The 25904-nt window shown below is 41.1% G+C and overlaps 1 protein-coding gene across 1 annotated transcript in view; it reads right to left on the bottom strand.

Annotated features, from left to right (window-relative positions):
* Positions 1 to 22871, bottom strand: part of zgc:101731 (SNARE_SNAP25N and SNARE_SNAP23C domain-containing protein) — a 43952-nt gene extending 21081 nt beyond the window's left edge. Inside the window, exons 1-2 of the mRNA XM_028824361.2 lie at positions 22696 to 22871; positions 3317 to 3438 (exon numbers count right to left, since the gene is read on the bottom strand). Coding sequence (XP_028680194.1) covers positions 3317 to 3388 — 72 coding nt within the window. The 5' untranslated portion in view covers positions 3389 to 3438; positions 22696 to 22871. The remainder of the gene's footprint in view (positions 1 to 3316; positions 3439 to 22695) is intronic.
* Between the last annotated feature and the right edge of the window lie 3033 nt (positions 22872 to 25904).

Here is a 25904-nt window from a genome sequence, read left to right as displayed (position 1 = left end):
TATCGAGAGCTAAATCTATCCATCCATCCATGCATGTATTTTCTAACCCGCTGTTTTAGGTCAGGGTCCTCAAAACTGGAGCCAACTGGTATTGCTGGGTATAAGGCAGGATCTGTCTGACAATGACTACAGGAGCTATTTAAAATTTGCATTCATATAAAATTAAAACACTCCAATGTCAAAATGAGATAAGATTTCCAATCTACACATGTGTAAAATTAAACTGTAAATTAATTGGTCTGTCAAACTGTGAAAGTAATTAATCATAAGCCATCATGCTGTGATCCTTCTGCCTCACAGCTGCATGTCCTGAATTCAGATTTGGGGCTGGTCATTGTCTGTGTGAATTTTGTAAGCTCTGCTCACATTTGTTTTGGGTATTTTGACTTGTATCACGTAATCTGCGCTTATTCCATAGTTCAGCAGTTTAATGAGTAAGGACTGGCTCTGTCACTAGTGAAGGACCGGGTTTCTCTTCCATAGCTGCTTTTGTTTTTCATTTGGTTTTGCTGGAAAAATGGATGGGTGGATGGATGTTAAATTAGTCAATGTTTATTTTGCATATTGATATTCACAGCATGCACCATCATAAACAAACGTGTAGTGAAACCAAGAGGAAAGTACCAAATATACCAGCTGATCTGTACAAATACAAACAAGAGTGATAAAAAGCACAAGTAACAGGTGCAAGAAGGAGCTTGGATGTCTCTCTTTCCTGCCATCCATTTGTCTCTGATGATCCTCTTAAGCTTTGTCAGGTTTGATGGAAATTATTTAGAGGTCTTTGCAGAGATGTTTCATTGGATTCACTTCTAAGCTCTGGCTGGGCAATTCAAGGACATTCCCGAAGTTGTCCCTAAGCCACTCCTAAGTTATAAAGTCCAGATCAGTGGAGTGTTGCAATGACTGTTATCTTTTTGGAACCATCTCTACAGCGGTTCTGTAGAGTTCAGACCTAGTGACCATTGGGTTCTTGATCACCTCATTTACCATGGGCCTTCTCCCCCAATTGCTCATTTTGGCCAGGTGGCCACCTCTAGAAACTTCCATGTAAGGACTATAGAGGTCACCATGCTGTTGGGAGTCTTCAGTACTATGAAAAAGTTTTTTTAGCCTTCCCCAAATCTGTGCCTTGACACAGTCTTGTCTTTAACCTCCTTAATGTTAGACCTGAGCAACACTTGAGCTGTGGAAACATTGCTAAAAGCATTAGTCCTCTATAGACTGTATAGACAGTTCTTGTGGAAGCGTTAGACCTGAGGATTACTCAGGCTGTAAAAGTGCCAACAGCGTTAGTGCCGAGCGTTGCTCAGGACACGATATTGGCGTGCCTTGCATATGCAGCAGGCCCGAGTGTTACCTGGGCAGTGGTGTAGACATGTCTACTCCTAGCCTCATAATTGTGTCTTGTAAGAAATGTGAAAAGGTGTTGCACACTCTTGACAGTGATATGAAGTCAATCTGTCTTCAGGTAATGAAACTGAAACAGACAGCAAAATCGAAAGTGATTCTGATGAATCCAAAAGTGACGCTCGTATCAATCGCACACGTGCAGTGTGCTGATCAAAATCTGTGATCAGTCTGGAAAGAAAATCCGCAAGGAATCACACCACTGTTGTCACGAATATGGCTTTGGATTGTGTATTTCACTGTGCTTCAAGATATACCACACAAACAACACGTTTTGACAGCATATACGGAATAATTATTATTATTATTATTATTCATTATTGCTATTATTTGTATCATTATTATGCTTTGTATACTTCTGACTTTGTACCTTTAGTTTTTTTTCCCACATTTGACAATAGAAAGATGAGTTTTAATAAATATGTCATTTTTCAAGCCAAAAATGCAACGCTGTTTACATGTTTTTTCAAGAAAACACTAAGGAGGCCACACTCTGCAGGCAATTTCTTTGATCTCATGGTTTGTTTTTTGCTCTGATACACCTTATCAACTGTGAGACCTCCTATAGACAGGTGTAGACAGTCTAATCAACTGAATTTACCACAGCTGGACTCCAGACAGCTCAATGATGATCAATACGATGGGATGCATCTGAGCCAAATTTCAAATGTCAAAGCAAAGGGTCTGAATACTTGTGTCACTGTGATATTTCAGTTATTTTTAATAAATAAACTGTTTTTGTTTTGTATTGAGTGTTGCTAGATGTGGTACGACAAAGTTAACTTTATAACAAAGCTGTAACATAGCAAAATGTGAAAAAAGTGAAGGGGTCTGAAAATGTTCTGAGTGCACCATATGTGAAATCGGTAACAAAAATCACAGAAGCCCAGACAAACAACAAAATACATGACAGGACATAAAATGGTGGATCTTGAGGCTGTTTTTAAAAAAGAAAGAGAGACTTTATTAAAAATGTGATTGCTGTCTGTTTGCACTACATCAGTTGGAGTAGCTGTTATGTTACAGTCAGGGTTATGCTTATTTTCCATTTAATTGTTATTTTTGTCAGTTTTGAATTAATTTTCATGTGCTTTTTGTTTTTATGTAATTTGTGTTACTATTGTTATGTTTTAGGATGTATGTACTGTGTATTTAAGTGGTTTGAATCTATTCCCTTGTGTTTTGTGGTGGGAGGTAGGGCCAACATGATTTCACTCTTTGAGACCACCTTCAACCTTTACATTGAGGTGGAGGAGAGTAGAGTGCCATTGAAGTTTGTGGAGTAAAGATCTATTGCGAGTATTTTTGGATTTTTGCATTTTGCTATTGGTTTATGGTTTTGAATTTGTTTGTTTTACCCTTTTGGGTATCCCTTTTCCAAATTTTCTTGACTTTTCATAGTTTTTTATTTACTTATTGATTTTTCATAAAAACAAAATCTTCATTTATAAAGAGACTTTATTGGACTTATCCTTGAACTAAGGGTTTTACAGTTTCCTCTCCCTTGAAGAGCATTTTTGTTTTTTGGAATGTTTAAAAGTTTTTTTAAACCTTTAAATCCAGTGCCCCGTATTTGGTCTATGCAGGCCTGAAAGCCTACCTCTTGAGCTTGGGGTCTGGCTGCCTCAGCTGAGACCTGTTTCTAGGTTCCTCGTCTGGCTCTTTTGGAATTTTGAGGCCTACACCCAACACCACTACAACAGTGACCCACTTCTATCATCACTAGCTACCTTCCATTATTGTGCCCTATTGGCCTAAACTGATTGGCTGCCCTCATTTCAGACTATAGATACAGTAAGTCCTCTTGGCTTCTGCCTCTCCCCTCATTACTAGAAAGACAACCCGTGATTCTTCTGGTTCTTCAGTTGTCACTAGACAGAGCTAAGAATAATGCTTGGTCACCGACCTCATCTGTTACTTGGTTGGCCCGTCTCTGCAACTCCTCCATCTCGGTATATGGTGCGTTGTCCATTGTCATGAACAAATAGGCGTCTGATTTTACAGCTAGGCAGCTGCTACAAAACAGATCTGTAAGAAATAAAAACAGAGGGTAAGGAAAGACAAAACTGGGGACAGATGTGGAAATAAACAACTTAGGGCTCAATCCAGTGAAAGAAAAGTGAGGGAGGCAATGTAGAGGAACACTTATTTCAGTTTAATTCATTTAATTTGTGCACAGCCCTCTTCACTGAGCGCAGGCTTGGTGTGCTGTTAACAAGTGGAGAGGTAAAATGCAATTACATCTTTACAAATTACTAAGTACATAATACATACACACAGAAATATGTGTTTAAACACACAACAAAACAAAGCAATTCCAACTAATTAACATCAATGGAGCGTAAAATTACAGGAGAAGAAAATAAAAATTCCAGTCAGCAGCATCCCTGGAGAAAATAAACCTCTGAGGCATCCACAGTCAGTTGCAACACAAAGTCAAAATACAAGTCAGTGTGATGCTCAATACGCCCCATGGGCCTGGCAACGGTTCAACTGTTGTATCGAGGATAAACTAGGAAAAGTTAAAGAGACACGGGCAAGGTGTTACAAAATAAACTGTTCTTTATTAAAAACAGGTGATATAAAAATATCAGTTTTTTCCAAAAGCTGAAGTTATTCATTGAAGTGAAAAAGCACACCAATAAGTCCTAGTTCGTATATGTGAAAAAGTATGAAACACAAATAAAAAGAAAAACATTCCATAAAAATTACAAAAACATAATGACCCAAGTCCTGTCCCCTTCTCCCTTCAGGCTGCACGAAAGGACCACCAAAAAAAATAAAATAAATAAAAACACCAAAAATCTCAGTCATTTTCCATTTCCTCCTTCCAAGTTATGCAAAGGATCCGAGGACTTCTTAAAAGGTAAAAAAAAAAAAAAAAACTCATAGCAATGCCTAGCTCAACATATTATCTGAACTTCACAATATTTTAGGACCGGCCTATTCTAATGGCAATCTAGAAGACCCAAAAGCAGCCTTCCATTCCTGTGGTCCCACCAGAAACGCAGAGAAAAACCAAGAAAAACACATTTTGCGAGCCTTCAGAAATTCCTACAGTAGTACAGACCATGAATGCAATACCCCATGTAGCTTAGCAACATTCAACCCACAGTGCAGCGTGTTGTTGTGTGACTACCAGTGGTGGTAGTAGTCTATGACACTGTGACGACCTATCAAAGGAGCCACTTCTCTGGGGGGATCTCTTCCTGCTCTTTTACCATTCACTGCCCTCTCACCCTGACCCTGTCACTCAGCTCTCTCTAGGATGGTGCCCTGGCCCTTCACAAAGTGCTTTCCCCCAACACTCCACTCCCCCCATAGCCCATGCAGTAGTGAGACACGTCACTATATCAACACTCATGTGGTGATTTAAAATGAACCTATGTTCCCCTCAGTGTACCGTAGATATTGTATGATGTGCCTGTGTCAGATGTGACCAAATGTAAAAGGGAAACAATGAATGAACATTACTTGTTTTTCAATACATTCATTTGTGTTGGTTTCAAATTGGTCATTACCTGCTGCTTACCGGCCTCTGAAAATGTCTTGGTTTGAAAATCCAACTGAATTGGTAATTGAACAGCCGTGCTCTATGGTATAATCAGTCATGCATGCGCCCCCTCCTATCCTTACTTCAGGCTGTGCAGTAGTACCATGGCGCATCCACCACTAGAGACTGGCACTGCATTGTATGTGTGTCTTTCTGTGTGATGTTGCTGATAGATGTTTGAAGCACATGCACAAGAACCACCTGAATCATCTGTCAATCAGTCTTGACTCATCTGATTTGTGAATGAGTCATTACCTGAGTATCAGTCTAACGACTCTCTTTTCTTGTGGAACAATTCTTATTCTCTTGTGATTCTGTAATGAAACATCTTATGTATCTTAAACGTATTATCGTGCTAAGCCTAAAGTGTTGAATTGAGAAGACATAGTTAATGGTTGTAGCCTGGCTTATAGTTAGAGTGACCAGAATTTGCAAATTACCCACGGCAGTTCCATATATAACAAATTTACCTGTTTTTGCTTATTCTTTCAAAATCTTAATTGGCACACTTGATGAAGACCAGGGCCGGATTTTCCTATAGGCTAATTAGGCTTCAGCCTAGGGCCTCAAGATCAAGAGGGGCCTACATTCAAATTGTTAGCAAAATTTTATTATCTCTCATGTAATTTACAAACTTAAAAATGGAAGGTGAAAGGGCCTCATAAGTGGAATAGCCTAGGGCCTCTTTTCATATAAATCCGGCCCTGATGAAGACTACAGCCAAAATGTTGTTTCTTTAACCTTTTTTCATTCTCACTTTGGAAATAACCTTTAACCTTTTTTTTCTTTGCAGATGCATGATGACGTAGCCCTACACTAACTCTAAAATCTTACTTATTCCTATGTATTTGACAACACTAGGTTGTCATTGCAGGAACTTATGACAGCTACTCTATCTATCTATCTATCTATCTATCTATCTATCTATCTATCTATCTAATGACCTTTGGATTCATTTGATTTTTCCAAGCTAATAACAAGTCAAACCTGAAGGCCCCTAAAGTGCTCCTTTCCACCACACTACTTTGTAACTTATTCCATGTGCCTTTTCCTGTGATTGTGAAGCTCATTTTCTTTAGCTGTTAATGAGCGTTGCAAAAGGTTCAAGTTCCAGTGAAACATGCACCCTCAAGGAGAGAATGACCAGCCCAGTATCTTCAGCTAAGAAAGAACATTTAAACTTGGGTTTTGTAAATTATAGAGGAACTGTCAGAAATATCACTGACTAATTTTGAGGTTAAACTTTAGTGGTTTGCGTCATATGAGGTGGTCTGCTTTCTTCTTTTGTCGTCGTCGTTGGTCTGACATGCTAATGCATTTTCTATACACCAATAACATCGACTTTACGATATTAGTGACTTTGCACTGCCTCCTTCAGGTTTTGTGGAGCTGACAAAAGTTTGAGCAATAAAAACATAGTGAAGATACAAAGGTGTGTACTCTATTTTTGACATTAAATGGACAAATTCAAAAATAGTATGTGTAACTGAATACTGGTGGGGAGGTTACATTAGTTTATTGGCAGAGTATATGTAGTGGAAGACATGGTGATACTTTAATTAATGCTGTTGTCTCTCAGCTCTAGGAAAGCAAACTCGAAGGCTGGCTCAGTCTCTGTCAGTGTGGAGTTTTCTCTTATTGTATGTACAGTGGATTCAGAAAGTTTTCAAACTCCTTCACTGTCTGCAAACTTTATTGTGTTGTACATTTAATTTTAAATGTCTACATTTGTATTTTATTGCCATTCTATCTGCACTCAATAACCCATAATGACAAAGTGAAAACATGTTCTCAGAAAGGTTTATAAATGTATTAAAAAATAGAAATGGAGATCTTTCATTTTTAGAAACATTCAGGCCCTTTGCTGTGTCACTTCAAACTGTGCTCATGTGCATCTGGTTTGCTTTAATTCTCCTTGAGATGTGTCTAGAACTTGACTGGGGTCCACCTGTGGCATACTGAATTGTTGTGACGTTGTTTAGAAAGGCACACGTGTCATTGTGTATAGATGGTCCCACATTTCAAACAGCTTATCAGGACAACAGCCAAACCATGAAGTCCAAGGAACTCTCTGTAGAGCTCCACAATAAAACCCTGGTAAGACATAGATCAGGGCAATATTGTAAAACCATTTGTAAAGATTTGAGTGTTCCCATGGGTACAGTGACCTCAATAACTGTGAAGTGGAAGGAGTTTGGAACCACTGGTATTCTTCCTAGAGTTGGCCATCTGGCCAAAATAAGTAACCAGGCAAGAAGGACCTTGGTCATGGAGTTGACCAAGAACCTTATGGTCACACTAACAGAGCCTCAGAGGTCTTCTGCTGAAATGGACAAGCCTATCAGAAGGATGTCCAACTCATCCACACACCACCAATCAGGTGTTCATGGTAGAGAGAGAGGCTAGACGGAAGCCCATCTGGACTCTGACAGCATGAGGTAAAGGATTCTCTGGTCTGATGAGACAAAAATGTAACACTTTGGGCAGAACTCCAAGTGCTATGTCTGGTGAAAATCAGGCACTGCTCATCACCTGCCTGATATTATCTTTATTGTGAAGATTGGTGGTGGGTGTAGTATCTCAGCAGCAAGGGCAGGAAGACTAATCAGAACTGAGGGAAGGATGAATGCAGCTAAATACAGAAAGACCCTTAAAGAAAACCTGCTCCAGAGTTTATGTGACCTCAAACGGCATGATGATTCACCTTTCATGCTGACAATCATCTGAAACATACAGCCAAGACAATGCTGGAATGGCTTTGGAGCAGGTCCCTTATTGTCCTAATGTGGCCCAGCCAAAGCCCCCACATAACACACCTCCATAAAACATTTGTGGAGAAATTTGAATGTGGCAGTTTACGGACGCTTTCTATCCAATGTAAAAGTGCATGAGAGGATCTGCTAGGAAAAATGAAGTATACTGTACAAATACAAGTGTGCAAAGCTTGTAGAGACTTACCCAAGAAGCTTCAAAACTGGAATTGCTGCCAATGTGGCTTCTACTACGTTCTGAATAAAGGGTCAGAATGCTTATATGAATAAAATATTTCGGTGTTTGAGATTTTAATCATTTTTTAAACCTTTCTGAAGGCATGTTTTCACTTTGTCATTAGGGGTTATTGAGTGTGGAGTGAAGGAAAAAAATATCTACAACATAATAAATTTTGCAGAAAATGAAGGGATCTGAATGTTTTCTCAATCCACTGCATCTGTTTTTCACGTACATCTCTAAGATGTGCACGTGAAGTTTACGGCCCAGTATAAGTGAGTGTAATTGTGGGTCTTGAATGTGCCCACTGATAGTTCTGTTCCTGCTTTGCACTTAATGTCACTGAGTTAAGCATAGGCACCTTGGAAACACAGAAGCAGGTTAGAAAATCGAGAAAGATAGTTTCAAATGTATTACCCTAGAGGTGCAGGACAATATAATATCAGGTCAGAGCTTTCAAAAAAGCAGCAGAGAATTCATCTGGCCACCTACTGACAGTGTAAGCTCACGTCAGGTCAAGTCAAGATTTGTTCATTTGCCCTGTCAGTCTGATTATGAGCTGTATACACATTTATTAAGAAATAAACACATACAGAACAGATAATTTAAAGTGAATTAACTTTTACCATGGCGCTTTAAAATCTACTGCCCTGCCTTCAGTGATGACCATCTGTGTGGGGTTTGAATGTTCTCCTTGTGTCTCCATGGAGGTTTGCTCAGGGTGTTTTCTGGCCACATTCTGAAAGTGTGTGCTTGGCACCGCTAAACTGGCCCTGTGTAGGTGAAACCGATAGATGTGCCTGCAAATGATGATGACCAGATAGCCTCTGAGTTTTAAAAAAGTAAATGACCAACTTTTATAAAATATTGCTGCATTTTAAAAACTAACTTAGCATTACTACTAATACTTTCATCACATAATGCTTAGTCTTGTTGGATTTTATAATTATACTGTACTTTGTGAAACACCTTTGATGGTGTTTCCTTTGACAAGTTGCTATAAAGATGGATTGATGCAGTCAGTCCTTGGCATATCTATATGACAGGATTTAAATAAAGAGTAATCCCTATACTCCTCGTGTCTTTGTTACTAGATGATGTTTGTGTAGATTAAGAGGGGAGACAATGTGAGAGGATGAGGGAATTTGATAAGCAATGAATGGAATCATCGCAGGAGAAGTTTCTCCCATCAGATCAGATGGCCAGCACAGTCTCCACTATGGAATGCCCAGGAGGGGGGTGGGTGGCCATTTGGCTGAGGTGTCCAGGACTGTGTCCGAGTTTGTCTTTGACGTTCTCTCTTACAGTTGACTGTGGGCCCTAACCGAGGTTTATTTTCTCCAGGGATGTTGCTAAATGGATGTTGTCATTTATGTTCATCAGTTTCAAACTATTTTGTTTTCCTATGTGTTTAAAGAAATCTGTCCCTTCACCTGTACTATTCTGTATTTAGTAATTTGTATAATTAATACTTGCATTATACCTGAGCACGGTAGCGCAGTGGGTAGTGCTGCTGCCTCGCAGTTGGGAGACCTGGGGACCTGGGTTCGCTTCCCGGGTCCTCCCTGCGTGGAGTTTGCATGTTCTCCCCGTGTCTGCGTGGGTTTCCTCCGGGCGCTCCGGTTTCCTCCCACAGTCCAAAGACATGCAGGTTAGGTGGATTGGCGATTCTAAATTGGCCCTAGTGTGTGCTGGGTGTGTGGGTGTGTTTGTGTGTGTCCTGCAATGGGTTGGCACCCTGCCCGGGATTGCTTCCTGCCTTGTGCCCTGTGTTGGCTGGGATTGGCTCCAGCAGACCCCCGTAACCCTGTATCGGATTCAGCTGGTTGGATAATGGATGGATGGATTATACCTGAGAACTTGTAACAGCTTTCTGTGCCTGAACTCAGTGAGGAGTGACATACAAAAATCAACTGCATTAAACTGAATGCCTGGAAAATCCAGGAGATCAGAGAAAAGGACGATTAAGTGGGCAGAAAGGTAAAAGAGCAAGTGTAGGCAAACGAGGGGGTGAGTGGGGAGGTGAGCAGGCAGGACGCCTGGCAAGCAGAGACGCAGCTGGTTTTATCTTGGTTCTTCCTCAGCACGTCTATTTCAGCTTCTTTTGTTTCTGCTATGTTATTAGCTCTCATGGAGATGGAGCACAGTCATACTTAGTAACACATTATATCCATGCATGCAGATGACAATATTATCATTGTTTTCCTTGTGGGAAAGAAATTGTAAGTGGTCCAAGTTGCCCCCTACAGATACAAAAATTAGTAATTACTTGACAGCAGTAGAGGAAGGAAAACACCACAACATTTAGTGAGGAACGCAAATACCCCTTAGCCTTCTGCAAACTCGTAACTGGATTAAGAGAATTTTGGTGATGGATGGATGTTGAGAAGAAATCATTTCCATCAACTTATTCTTGACTAGTGCAGTAGTGCTTTGGATTGGACAATTATCATTTTGAAACTGCAGACGCTACAATAAAAGTGAGCTGCAATCTGGTTTTTTGCTTAGACAGACTGTGATTACATGCAAATAAACTCTGGGACGTTAATCACTACTGTCTTACACAGAACAGTACAGGGAAACCCTGTGAAGACCAGTGGTTTGGGGCACTGATTTAATCATATGTCATTTTTTACTGTTCCTTTCTTTGTTATCTAAGTATATAACTCCAGTGTCAGATAGGAGTCAAGAGGAGTGAAGACTACACAGATTAAGCACCCTTGACATACAATAAAGTGTTTTGTATACATTTTCTTAATCAAAGCTTTAGGCAGAGCTGTCCATCACCAGATTAGATGGCCAATTATCTGTGTGTAACATCTTGGGGTAAGAGAAAGAATCAAAAGAGACACCACAGAGAGAGAAGGAGAGACCCCCACATACCTGACAATTAAAGGAGCTGTCCAAGTATCAGTCCAACTGCTAAGTCTAAAAGACACCCAACAACTGAACTTTATGTTCAGAGAAGGTATTGTTTAATAATTTCTTACTATTTTGTATAACTAGGGGGCCTGTGTAGATGGGGGCGGAACGCACCCCATGGTGACGCGGCCACTCCTCCGAAACCTCTCTTAAAAGGTGATACAATAGGAAACAAACACTTTTTTTTTAACCTCTTCTTTGCTCGATCAGCTGCTGAATTGCTGCTGCTGCCATGCCATGTGATCTGCATTTCGTGCTGCACTTCGAATGTTTAAAAGCCTGTACAGCAGCTGTCCTTTTCTCTCACTGCCTTGTCTCTCTTGTCCCCCAGACATCCTCAAACACTATGCAATCCTTTTTTGCTGTTCTGTTATTTCACCAAGTAATATTTTCCGTTTGTTTGCGCTAATGCAATCTTTACTCTCATTTTTTTGAGACTTTCGAAATTTCCTACTTCCATTATCTCTAACCTGCTCTGCATGTGTATCACAGGACTTGCTTCCAAAGGTAATAAGTATGACGTGACTCATCCGTCTCGTGGGATGTGAAAGTGTCTCTGTCTTTCTTCCAAAGATCACATCTCGTCGCGTGAAAAAAGTCTCGTACCGTCGCAAGATTTTTTTTTATAATAGAGAGATTCATTTCATTTTGTTCCTTTGCTGTTATTCTATTCTTAATAAGTACTGCTTTGCTTTTTAAGTTTCTATACTTTGTCTGCACATCTTGATTGACTGACATAACAAACTGGATACTGAGCATCTGGTGTGGAGAGACTGACGCTTTCTTTCTCACAAGGGTTAGCAGTTAGAGTGGGGACACCTCCAACAGAGGGCACCACAGTTGAAGTAAGGCATCATTAGTTATAAGTGGCATTGGTCAAAGTGTGTCAGCCTTTATAGGTCTAGGTTATTCTCAGGGAACATGGTAGCCTTCAGGACTAGGTTATAATAGGGGCCGCAATGAAGGTGCGTCAGCCTTTAAGTGACTAGGTAACAGAAGTGAAGGCCTCTCCCTGAAAAAAGGCATTTACAATAGAACCCCTACTTTATGTTTCCATATTTTGTGTTTTCACACATTTGTCATTTTTTGGAAGAACATTGCCTGAAGAAGTGTGAGTCTCTATGCGGAATACTGAGGATTGACAGGTTGTGCAGGCATCACTCATAATCAGCGGATAAGTGGATAGTGTCTGTGAATGTGTGTGTTTATCTTAGGGTGCAAGAGCAGGCCAGCCCATAATGAACATGGTAAGATGATCTTACTAAGATCCTTTATCCCCACATTAATACAGGTGGTTAGCACTACTGCCCCAGTATCCTGGGTTCTAATCCTGTGCCCAAGTGTTATTTGCCAAAATGTGCACAATCTCGCAAACTGACAGGAGTAGTAAATATGTTTCAGATGTGTCCACTTGATGTGATTTTTTCAGACTGAAAACTGTAGTTTTGATATTTGACTCCTTTGCATTACTCTCGCTAATGTATATAGCGGAAGCAAATGTTATTTTAAGAGGGAAAGTTTTGTTCAAAAATCATTACATTTCTAGTATTAGCTGTGACAACTTTCACGTGTCCATTTTCCTGAGTCCTTTTATTCACAGACTCACATCCTGAGATAGATCCATCATATCAAAAGTTGTAGAGTTGTGTGCAAGAATGGCTAAAATTTGTAATTCTTTTGAAAGTTTAAAATTAAAATGTGGGTCTTGTCATAATAGTTTGACTATATAGTACCAAACTACTTGTAATATCAGTACTGCAAAACCTGCAATATTTTTACTCAAAATCAGTTGGATTACAGCATTTTACAGCACAAAAAGTGTCAAGTTTCATTCAGACAGAGTAATTCATTTTTGAGTTATTATATCTATAGACTTGTACCCTTAGACACAGACAGATAGATAACACTTCAAAATAAATTGTATACATCCAGATTAAAGTCAAAATTGGGTCACTTCCAATACTTTCTCTATATTTATATGTGCTATATCTACAACAAAAACAGATAGCAATTGCAATATTAATTGCATGTGAAAAAACAGTGTGACTTGAATGTTAACTCTAATGGTACAATCTATTGAGACGTAATATCAAGCAAATATTAAATCATTGTGACATAAAACTGGACATCCACAGTTGTTCTCTTGAATGAGAGAAAATTTAAGGATTAATCTTATAAATGAAGGCCCCGAGCTACTTTAACATATCCTGAAATTAAAACTCAAGTTCAGGACTACCTAGTACTTGGATAAGAGACCATCTAGAAAAAGCTTGGGTTTCTTCAGGAGGGGTGTTGGCGAGGCCAAATGGGGTCACTTAACCTACAGTTTGAATGTGGATCCAGGGCAGTGACGTGGATACTGTGCTGTAAAAATGGTGCTGTCCTTTGGGTGAGACACAAAATTGATGTCCTGACACTCTGCAGTCGATAAAGATCCCTGGGTATTTTTCATAAAGAGTAGGGTGTATCCCAATGTCCTGGGTAGATTGCTCCCCATGGCGTAGTCATTCTGGCACCCTAATCACCTCCTGTATCTCCAACTGTCTCTCTCTCCTTCACTACCTAAGAGCTAATGTGTGGTGTGTGTACTGGTGCAAAAATGCCTACCGCCACATCCTTCAGGTAAATGCTGCACATTGTAGGAAAAGTGCTATATAAATGTAAAGCACTATTTTTTTAGTATTATTATTGGTATTATTATTGTTGTATAGCTTTGTAGTTTAAATCTCCTTTTTCTTTGTATTGCCAGAAGATGAATAATTAAAATCCCTCTGTACTTTTCTTATTGAGGTAACTTGAACAGATGCCAGACAAAATGTTTTCATTCCCTATACACCTATCATAACATTAGCATTGTTATTAATGTTTAAAATGCTACTGTGCCCAGTTAATTCAAGATTTACACTAAAGATAAATAAATAAACCTCATGATTAAATCTTTAAACGCAGTGGAAGTTGATTTAACCAATTCATGGTCATTAACCATTCATTATGGTCACTTGTATAGAATCCAGTGAAATTCTTATTTACATGTGCTAATCAACCTGCAACACATTGCCGCCCTCCGGCATCACAATTAGTGAGTAGTTATGAGCAAACGCCGCTCAGTATGCTTTGCCACGAGATCAGTGAAGTCGCAGAAAAGTCTGGGAATTTCACAGAACTTGGTGAAATGCAGAGAAGTCAATGGTGAAGGAGGAACTGAATTAGTTTTGAGTTGATTATAAAAGTGCAATGATCTTTTAAATAGAGAGCCGCTATATATGCTGGGTCGTTTATTGTGGGCATAAATGTGACCTGAGCTTGTGAGGCAGCATTGCTAACCACTGTGCCATTGTGCCTCTTTGAGATAAAATTAGTAGAATTAGAACAGTAAAAATTTTTGCAGACACTTGGAACTTTAATCGGGAAGCATGAATTCAGTAAGGCTTGCCCTGCTACAGATACATCTAAGACAACAGTGATTGAATTTCATATCAGAACAGCAAAATTTATTGCAAACAACGGGAGCAGGAAGCATGAATTCACTGAGGTTTATTCCCCACAAGCCCCAGTGCATGTAGGAGTTGGAGGGAGACCAATAGAGAGGGACAAACAAGGGACCCATCTAGTCCCTGAGATCAGCAGGAAATCTCCACTGATCCTGGACTCATTCATTTTTAGGAATGTCATACAAATGTTGGTGGACAGACATTTTCTGCTTGGAGTGCTGAATGCCTGTTCAAACAGAAAGCTGTAAGCCAAACAATATAGCACTTCCAGCACATTTTGAGTGAACTTGTGGCGTAAATCCAGCCTCGTGACCCAGAACTCCACGGAGTCATTAGTGCGCAACTTGTGTTCGCTTGATCAACTGATCAGTAATAAAGTTCCTGTTGTGATAAATCTCAGTATAGTTGTAAAAGCCGCTCAAAATAACCATTATATACTGTATAACTAAATATGTGAAATGCCAAGGGTGGCATAAATTGTGACTATCAGCAACTTCCACAAAATGATTGGGTTTTGTGTCTTTTTTACGCCTAACTGCACAGGGAAACTGATCGAGAAGGTGACATGGCAGAAGGAAAAACAAAAGCAGTGAGAGCTGCTGAGTGTGAGGCACATTACAGCGGATAATTATGTGATTGGAAGACGAAGGTTCACATCTCCAGCATCTACTAAGTGTCAAGCACATGTGGCAGAGCAACCTGCTGCTACTTCCAAACTACAGGAGCTGGAACTTTGATCTTGGTAGGACCAAAAGTCCCCATGTTTCTGGTACATATTGTAAAGCATGCACATGTTGTCGACTTTGTTCAGGTACAGTATGCCGTACCACCCCGAAGAGTGGGGAGTTGCTGCCATTAACTGTCTCGTTTCTTTCCTCCACAGTTCTGTGAAGAAGCCCCAGGAAACTTACTACATTTTTGTGGTATTTGGTATCCCATTGAATCCACAAGCCCTATACCTTCCGGTTAAGAACACATAAAACCTGTCTTCCCCAGAAGGTCTCATCTGTGATGCAAACTTTCTGCAGAATGGAGCTATGAGTTAGATCCCTCCTTTTCGCTACAAGAGATACTTTGTGTTTTGGCACCACCAGGCACCCATTTATTTCCTTGATGCTTGAAAGTTTCAGTTATTTTGCAGTTAAATGGGATGGCCCAGCTGGCACCCCAACTATCTTGGGAGTCTGCAAATCACTCCATACCATTAGATATATACAGGGATGTGGCACTTAACATCCATAATACATTCTGTGAAATAGGACGTTATGCACCATATTACATTGTATATACAGTACACATCAAAGCAGTATGGGATAATGTAGTGTACCTGTTTTGACCAAATACAGAGAGATAACACTACAACACCCCATGGATATTTATTTGCAAGAGTGGGTGCTGCTTCTACAAGTCAAAGCATACACATATGCCTACTATGTCCTGTTCTCCAATCAGGATTTCTGAACTCCATTATAATCTTGTGGGACCTTGGACATACTGTATACGCAATTGGATGTGCCCAAATGGAACGTTTGCGCAGCATGTAGCTGTATATACTTGGTGGCCACTGTATTAGGTACATTACACCTATTCCTTAACATGAGGAGCATGCTCCTCCCAGCAGCCCATCGTGTGACTATAAGTTAGCACATTCAACATGCAGGAATGATCAACTGGTTTAGCTGTTGTTTGATCCAACATTACAAAGATGATCTAAGCAATTTTGATTGTGGTAAGTTTGTGGATGCCAGACATGGTGTTTCCAACATCTCAGAAACAACTGCCAGTCTCTCGTTTCTAGAATTTACAGAGGATGGTATGACAAATATTCAATGTAAGTAAACACACCATGTAAATACATACAATCAGAGGAGAACTGCTAGACTTGTTCAAGCTAAAAGAAAGGCCACACATTCTCAAATAAGTACTCTTTTACAAAAGAGGTGAAATAATGAATGGAAGATGAGGCATGTGATAAGCAAAACCGTACAATTGAAGTCTAGGAAAGTGTCATCAACTCTAATAAATCTTAACCACTGCTGCCACATACAGACATGGGTTTGTTTGACTAAATTAACACTTGACTGAGTAATACCATTGCTTTGAAGTAAAAATCAGTAATCAAACTCATGACTCCAATCTGAGCCAAGAACGCTGACCACACCTGACCAAATGGAGTCATGTAACATACCTACATAACAAGGAACAGTTAAGGAAAGAACCTTTACAGCAACGTCCTCTTCACACTCACTGTCTGGCTCACTTTGTGTCAATGATGCTTTGCCTGAGATGCTAATGTTGGCTCCTGAAACCTCTCAATGTGTTTAAAAGATACTTGTGGATTCTGCTTATAACCTAACTAGCAAAATACCCGCGCTCCGCAGCGGAGAAGTAGTGTGTTAAAGAAGTTATGAAAAAGAAAAGGAAACATTTTAAAAATAACATACAGTAACATGATTGTCAATGTAATTGTCGTAGGCTTATTTTAGTATTGAGAGTGAATTTGATGATTGTAAAGAGTTTAATTTATGATTGTAAATGTTGTGTATGAGAAATGCACATTTTTAGGATGTAAGGATCTCTTTGTAAACGACGTTTGCAGTTCTGCCCTCGGGCTGTAAAATGACCAAGCTGTCTGCTGAGCTTACTCTTGAGCATGCAACGTACAGTTGGCCATGTGACTTGTGTCAAGTCAATGCTGACCTTTTTTAGAGTCTGGCCCTGTGACTTTTTTATCGTCATAGCGAAGCAGACCCTTACTGGAAATTGGAGGCATTTGAATTGGAATGGGAGGTCAGAGAGTATGAGAGGGATGTGAGGAATAAATGCAATTACCCCTGAGCCAGTTCCAGTGAAGACAGTTGCCTCAATGCGGTTCTTGTGCAGAGATTTGATCTGAAGCTCGGTGCCGTTACAAAGTTTTGGGGGTTGTAGTAACATAGTTGGTGTGCCGACCTTCAAAAGTAAAGTATGCGGAGGCATGCCCGGAGGATTAAGAGTGTGAAGAAACTAAATGAAAAGGCAGGAGTCACCAGCAGGAAGACGGAAAGCAAGGCGAACGATAACAGGCTTGAAGCGGTGGAGTAAAGAAGAAGGGAGCAGTGAGCATGACGAACAGCTGAGGAAAGTAAGGAAGCGAGTGAGGGGGCACATGAGGGGGGAAGTCGTTAATGCAGGGAGCCAGCCATGTGGTAGGTGCACGGACAGCGGCTGTGCGGAAGAAGGAATAGGGACTAGGGGGGCCCTTGTGTGTCTCTGCCGTGAAATAAAACATCTGTTAATGGAAATAAGGAATGAAAGCACCAAAAGGAGAGGTCAGTTCCAAAAGTTCCTTATGGCATAATGGTGAGAACCGCCAAAAAGAAGTTATTTTTGAAAGTTTTTTACGGGGCACGGCGCGAAATGAAACATACTTAACGTTTGTAAGTACAGTGTAAAGAATGAGCATGGGAAATGTGGGCTTCCTATGTATACTGGAATTCGCAGAAATAGTGAGGAGGTGGTTTCCCCTATCTATATATACAGTTTAGGGGTACACCCGTTTCCCCCCCTTGGGTGTTGCAATAGGACATGAAACATACCTAACTTTTGTAAGTACACTGCCAGGAATGAGCATGCGAAATTTCAGCTTCCCACCTATACGGAAAGTGGGGGAATTAGTGACGAGTCAGTGAGGTCTTTGTCTTTTATATGTATAAATACACTGGCTTCATCTTTGTTTAATTGTTTAAAATATTATCAACCTCTATTAGAACATTTTTTTAGTATCTTTCAGGATCAGGTGCTTAAAAAATTAGTCTTTCATGAATCATATTTTCACTTCCAAAAAATCAGACCACTCTTTAAAATAAACACAACCTTCACTAATCTTCAAAAATGTTTTAAATGAGTTCCATTCCAAAGTCTATTCCAGCCATGACCTAGAATTTTAACTTCCAAATGGTATGATAAATGTGATCCATGAAAATGCTGCAAATTCCTAGCTTTCATCTGCAGGCAGGCCTAAACTCTTTGCTCTGCACTGAGGTTACATGTGGCGCTCTTTCTTATATGTGCTCAGTGCTCTACTTTTGTCCTTCACTTGCAACAGAAATCTTGGGTCTGAAAGGGTTAAACTATTTGCATTATTTTTAAACGTGTTATACATTCAGTAACGTTTTGTTTTTAATGAAATTATTACTGTCTGGGTGTTGTGTCTTGCTCCAAGTTTTACCCCAAGCTGAGTGCACTTACGTTTTAGGTGGGTCTCTGTTGTCTCCCATAGCTAAACTGAGGAAGACAGGAAGGAGGGTGACGTGTCGGACAAGCAGATGGCCGATTGACTAACAGGTGATGGGCACCACGACCCCTCTGCTCAGCTAACACCGTGGCGAACAGCTGGGGATTTCTAATTAACACTCACAAGAAGGTCATCATCGTTGCAGCAAGCTTACCCCGCAGAGATAATTGCAGTATTGGGGAGGCATTGATAACAAACAAGAGCCAAGACAAGTCACTGGGGCAACAGGGTTGAGAGTACAAGTAACAGAAAAGAAAAATAAATACAATAACTACGAAATTAAAATCCAGCCAGCAGCTGGCTGTGCTTAAATGATGTGGCCTGTCTCTCTGACGTAACACATATAACTGTTTATCACCTTGGATTACTCATATCAGTATATCAGATATCCAGGATCTTAATTTCCTGCCATGCAGTACAACTCCATTTTGTCCATTACCTCAGCAATGCATGTGTTCATTCACAGTGACAGGGAGACAGCCTGGCCTTGCAACATCGAGTGTAAGACAGGAACCAAAGGATGTAATTTTGTTGCATTGTGGTAACAGTTGTCATGTCACTGTCTAATGTAATCCACACAAGGCTCACACAAGGTGCTGGAGCCTACCCCAGCCAGCATAGGGAGCCAGGCAGGAGCAAACCCTGGACAGAGTGCCAGTCTCTCGCAGAACATACACACACACACACATGCATTCTCATACTAAGACCAACTTAGTGTCGCCAATTCACCTAACCTGCATGTCTTTGGACTGTGGCAAGAAACATGAGCACCCAGGCAGACACGGGGAAAACATGCAAACTCCACACAGGGAGGACCCAGGATGTGAACTCCGTATTGCAAGGCTGCAGTGCTACCACTGCGCCACCATGTCTCTTGGTAATAGGCAGTGTGGTGTAGTGAGTGGACTTCAAACCCTGAGGTTGTGGGTTCAAATCCCACTACTGACACTTTGTGACTCTGAGCAAGTCACTAGACCTGCCTGTATGCCAATTGAAAAACCAAAAAAAAGTATAAGCAATTGTATCATAAATGTTGTAAGTTGCCTTGGATAAAGGCGTCAACCCAATAAGTAAACGTAAGTTGTAATTTTCTTAGATTAAATAGGGAGATAACTGAGCTACTTCTTCCCATAACGCTCCAATAAAAATGGAAAAACTAGAAATAAGTAGAAACTGTGAGGTAAAAAAAAATCTCGGGAGTTATTTTAGATTCAGAACTTAAAGTAAATCTCTTATTAATTATGTCAACAGAACTGATTCTTTCATTTAAAAATAATAGCACGTGTTTCATTCGTTATGCCTATACATAATCTTGGTCTTTAGAAATTTAGATTAAGGCGGTGCACTCCTAACAGGCCTGCCAAAAAAACAAAAAGATTTCAATTGATTACAATTGGTTCATAACGCAGCTACAGTCTGACCACATTGCACCACAGTAGTGCCTCTACACTGGCCGCTTGTGTCTTTCAGAGTCAATTTTAAAATACTGCTAAGTGTTTATAAGGCTTTGAATAACCTTGCACCTTCTTGGTGTGTCCCCTTACATTCCCATTCGTAACCTTAGATCCAAAAAATCAGCTTTGCTTGCTATCCCAAGAGTAAAACATAAAAGAAATGGCGAGATGGCTCCAAAAATGTGGAGATGCGCCAGGCCAGCATGGTAGAATTGTTAAAAAACACATCTTTAAGTCTGGCTTTTTGTTAAATTTGTGACTAATCACATTTGTTTTCTCTTCCTAGTATCTGGTGGCAGCCCTGTGGTGGTGGAAGGAACAACAAAACTGAGGTTCTGACGTCTACACTGACTGACTTCCTTTTTTTGTATCTTAGATATATGACAGAATGCCCAGCAGGGCCTGGGTGGGCTTTTGGTGGCGGAACCAAAGATTTTGTCTTGACCCCACTGACCATATTACTGTATAGTATATTTAGGTTATTTGATTATAGTTTTTCTTTTTATCCATTTACTATCATTTGTAAAGCACCTTGAATATATTTTGCATTGGAAGGCACTATATAGATAAATGCTGTTGCTGTAAGAGGAAAGCAAAAGCTACGACAGAAAAGCCTACGTTAAAAAGTACAGTCTCCATCCAGACACCACCATTAAAAGATGTCCCAACTTACATGGGCTTTGTAGCCCCTGCCTATCCAGTTGCACTCTGTACAAACATCCATCCATTTTCCAACCCACTGAATCCTAACACAGGGTCACGGGGATCTGCTGGAGCCAATCCCAGCCAACACAGGGCACAAGGCAGGAACCAATATCAGGCAGGGTGCTAACCCACCGCAGGAAACACACAAACACACCCAGCACACACTAGGGCCAATTTAGAACCGCCAATCCACCTAACCTGCATGTCTTTGGACTGTGGGAGGAAACCCACGCTGACACGGGGAGAACATGCAAACTCCACGCAGGGAGGACCCAGGAAGCGAACCCAGGTCCCCAGGTCTCCCAACTGCGAGGCAGCAGTGCTACCCACTGCGCCACCGTGCCGCCTCTGTACAAGCACCTTCTGGTTAAACAAAAACAAAGTAGTCAGTTTAATCAGTGGTCTTCTGCTAGTTGGTTATGACATCATATTTGTTGTTGTTCTAATTATAATTGCCTGCTTCAAAGCCTCCCTTGAGGGTGAGCTTTAAAAGATGGCAACATAACCCTGGCAGCACCGTCTCAGGTGCCCAGCATTTTAATATCCATAATAAACTCTTCTTACTCTCACGTCACAATATGTGCTACATTTAGTAAGATGACTTGACAAAAAGTCAGAGTATGCAGCCCTCGTGGCTGATTTGAGTAATTTTAACCCAATCTAAATGCAATTCATCTCAGACCTGGTTTGGGAGCAGGGCATCAATGAAGTCCCAAGAGCAGTGTATTCATAATGGATAAAGATATAAATATAGCTCTGTACCATTTAGCATCACACCAGTTAAACCACTGCTGACATTGTAGTGAATTCAGGACCACACCCAGATAATCATTTTAGTGAGAAAAAGGAGGATTTGGTGGTCTTCTCCCTCCACTTCAGGTTCAGGCACATTTTGATAATTGAGTTGCTACAATCAGATACACCATTTTAAATTTTCATCAGGAAAAGTGACCTCTTCACACCAGAAGAAAAGTTCGTCACAAGTATAAATGTATACATATTGATTTTGTATATTGCCATGGATAACTATATCTACCATTCATCCAGCTATATCCTAATTACAGGGGTCTGCTGGAGCCAATCCCAGCCAACACAGGGCGCAAAGCAGGAAACAAACCCCGGGCAGGGCGCCAGCCCACACCACACCGGACAATTTAGGAGCGCCAATGCACCTAACCTGCATGCCTTTGGACTGTGGGAGAAAACCCACGCAGACACAGGGAGAACATGCAAACTCCATGCCGGGTTGACCCGGGAAGCGAACCCGGGTCTCCTAACTGTGAGGCAGCAGTGCTACCACTGTGCCACCATGCCTACCAAGTAAAGCAGAATAATAATAATAATAATTAGGCCCAAGTTCTGATTCTGCAGGCAGGGAGCGTCACAATAAACTTCAAGTGATTCACTTGTAAGCCGCTTGTAATCACATTCCCTCCCTCTACTTTTAGTATGAAGTTGGAGTCCCATAACAAATTGATTTTTTTAATCAGTCAGTCAGTCATTATCCAACCCGCTATATCCTAACACAGAGTCACAGGGGTCTGCAGGAGCCAATCCCAGCCAGCACAGGGCACAAGGCAGAAAACATTTTTTTTAGTTCTATTGTTTAAAAAAAGTAATATACAATAGTTTATTGTAGGACAACATCTCAAACGGCGAAAGAAAAAAGAGTTTTTTTTTCCTCTAAGTTTAAACTAAGAATCAAAATTCACTCCGCAGGTATAGAAGAGGAGTTGGGGACAGGAGAAGTTAAAGAGAGGCTGAAAAGGCAGGTTAAGGAAGCAACAGATGAATGATAATGGAGTGGATATGGATGGAGAGTTTAAGAAAAGGTGAAGAGAGGAGGAAGAGGAAGAGGAGGAAGAATTCCCATTTTCAAGTAACTCCATCACCTACCTTACTTGCTTCTTCTGGAACACGTTGTGGGCACTCGAGGACAATGCTCCAGATCCTTCATTCGCTCCCAATCCCATGACTCCCCTCTCTGGAGGGAAGGCGTTGCCACGGTATTCCACAGTTGCCAAGCAGCCACCTCAGGAGACAGCCTGCAGCTGTCGAATGATTGTAGAGCAGCATGCAGGAGGATGAGGGGGGCAGGACTGTGCCTGCTGACTCTCTGACGCACTGTTCCTGTACACTTGACACTCTGTGACTCCTAACAACCATCCATGGTCTCACCTCCTCCCCAGCTTAAACCAATATTTTGTCAAGATGATCGTCAAGGTAGTGCTTTAAGAAAGGATTACAAACTAACCATTGCATCGGTCAAAATGCCAGCTTTCAGGTAAGTTTCAGGTGAAGATGTATTGTAATACATTTACAAGTGAGTAGAAGTCCCAACAGCAATCAGATCCTCTACATAAGAGATCCAGTGGAGGCCATCTTCATAAAAATAAATGTTAGGTGTTCTGATCTTCAGAAAGACAAACTCCTGATGTTCTGGTTTTCAGGCATCAGAGTATCTGGCTTGTAGGTGGGAAGTGTAGAATATTTAGAAGATAATTTTCAAGGTGTTTGTCTTCTTAGAGAGTCAAGGCTGGGGGATGTCAAGAGGCAGGACCTGTTAAAGCCCATTGCGGCACTTCTTGTGTGATTTTGGGCTATAGAAAATAAATTGTATTGTATTTTATTGTTTAATTAAAAATATATCCATCTACCTCTTCTGGAACGAGCCCGGGACACAGACAGGCAGACATGTTTTTAAGCACCACCACACGTTTATTTACACAACTATTATTTACAAAGTCTTTAAGTGCTCCACAAACCCCAATCTTCCCCAAAGTCCAGGCCAACCACACTGCCTCCTCTTTGGACCGCTTCTTTCTCTCTAACCTCGTCCTGCTTCCACCCGACTCCAGCCTCAAATGAAGGGAGGCGGCCCCTTTTATCCATACCCAGATGTGCTCCAGGTGTGCACCGGCAATCGTCCACCCGACACACCCCAGTGTGGCAGAAGTGCCAGCTGTCTCCCCGGAAGCACTCCGGGTGTTCCCTCTCCTCTTCCCCTGGTGTGGCGGAAGTGCTAGGGTCCAGGGTCCATCAGGCACGGGGACGCCCCCTGGCGGTGACCACAGGCTCCTACAGGGTTGAGCTTCTAAGCCCTGTACCTGTGGCCCCCAATACAACCAGGGCGGTTGCCCCCTCGTGGTCTGGAGGAGGCATGAGCCCTCCTCCTGTCTCCCCGGGCGTCCTAGCCGGGTAGGAATCCCAGCCGGGTGCCACACTCTCTAATGAAGTTCTTGTCAGATCTGTGGTAACGTAAACCCTACTGTCATGTCATGTCATTTTTTAACCTGCTTAGTGCAGACCAGGGTTGCATGGTGAGTGGGAACCTATCCCAGCTAGCATAGGATGCAAAGCAAGGACAACCCCTGGAATGATCACCACTCCTTCGCAGGTTGTGCACACTCACACACCCCACAAACACTCTATGGGTTATTTAGCGATGCCAATCCACCTAACCTGCATGTGTTTGGACTGTGGGAGGAAACCCATACAGACATGAGGATCAGCAAAATGGGCAAGGCAGAAGCCTGACCGGAACAGGGTAGACTTCCATCCAAAATGGACACTCACCAAGGCAATTTAGAGACATCAGTCAACCTCATGTGATTTTTAGAATACAGAAGGAATCCTAACTCCTAGGATGAGTTCCAATGAATATTGTGTTATGGGTATGATATGCCCACAGAGACAGTCCTAGTTAGAATACACAGCAAGGAGGTGAAGGAATCTTTGGAAATGAGCCCATGAGAGACAAAGTGGGGAGTGACTGGAGACAAAGCTTCTCCTTCCAAAATAGCCCAGCCAAATAATATCTTGACTGAAATATACAAAAACTCTAAAACAATTTACCCTTTAGCTGTTGTCACCATTTTTTGACATAAAAGATGAAAATGGATGTCCTTTCTCTATACTTCCAGAATGGATTATGTCTTTTCCTTGTAGGACAGTTACATTTATATCTAAATTTCAGTGTTGTGAGGTAATAACATAGAAATACTGTGTTACTGTACTTGAGTAAGCTTTCAGAATATCTTTACTTCAGTATATAATTTTCTGGCTGTTTTTCTTTGAGTTCACTACATTTTCAATGTAAAGGCCGAATTCCCCACTGGGGACAAAGAAAGTAATAACTAAGTAAGTACTGTACATACTGTAACTGTGTAAGTTTGTTTGATCGTTTGTTTGTTTTATGTATATATCATCTTTTACTCCAATATATTTTACAAGATGCATTGGTTAATGCAAAATTAAACAAGCAAACAAATAGACTGAGAAAGAACCCACAATGCTTTATTCAGTCAATTAGATGAAATGCAGACTTTCCCCCACTTCAGGAAGAACCGCTTTACTAAAACCATTGATCCTAACACCCAATCGTCGATGCAGTTGTTGGAAGTGCACCTCACAGCAGCCTGTAGAAGGAAGTGGGGTTGGATTTTGAGGGCGGCCCTGAATATTACTGATGCACAGTCTCCAAAGTTATTTTTATAGCTGATGCTGTGGCATTCAGACCCTGACTAGATGGGTCAGCGAGGTGTACTTGTGTAGTTGGGTGCTATGGTTCAGTCACTTTGTCTTCTCAGATTGTTCTGGTCATCTCACATTCAAAACAGATCATGAAACAGTTGGAAAGGCCCAAGAAAAAACAAAATCCATTCTTTTAAACGTGAAACTAGAAGTGCTAAAGTCTAGGTAAAGAGCTTTATTAAACACTAGCCATGGTACCTGTTGAAAACAGATAACGAATAAATTAAAAGTATTTTCTATCTCTTGCCCTTTGTGTAAATTTAGTGTCCTTCCTCTGAATTCGTGCGTGTCTGAAACTCTCTTCACTGCTCTCCATGCGGAGCGGAGTAGTGGCTCTGAGGCTAGGCATCTGCACTGGCAATTGGAAGGTTGCTGGTTCGAATCCCATAAATGCCAAAGGTGACTCTACCTCATTGGGCCCTTGAGCAAGGCCCTTAACCTGGAATTGCTCCGTTCTGGGTACAACATTAATCTGCATGTAGGCCCTCCAACCTGCAGGGAAAACCTGGGGGCTGGTAGCAGAATTGATACTCCAGCCACAATAATAAAATCTCATATTGGTTCCATTTCAT

The sequence above is a fragment of the Erpetoichthys calabaricus genome, chromosome 18, assembly GCF_900747795.2.
Source record: "Erpetoichthys calabaricus chromosome 18, fErpCal1.3, whole genome shotgun sequence".
Taxonomy (NCBI): Eukaryota; Metazoa; Chordata; class Cladistia; order Polypteriformes; family Polypteridae; genus Erpetoichthys; species Erpetoichthys calabaricus.
Note: the sequence above shows the minus strand (reverse complement) of the source record. Positions and strands in the feature narration are given on the sequence as shown.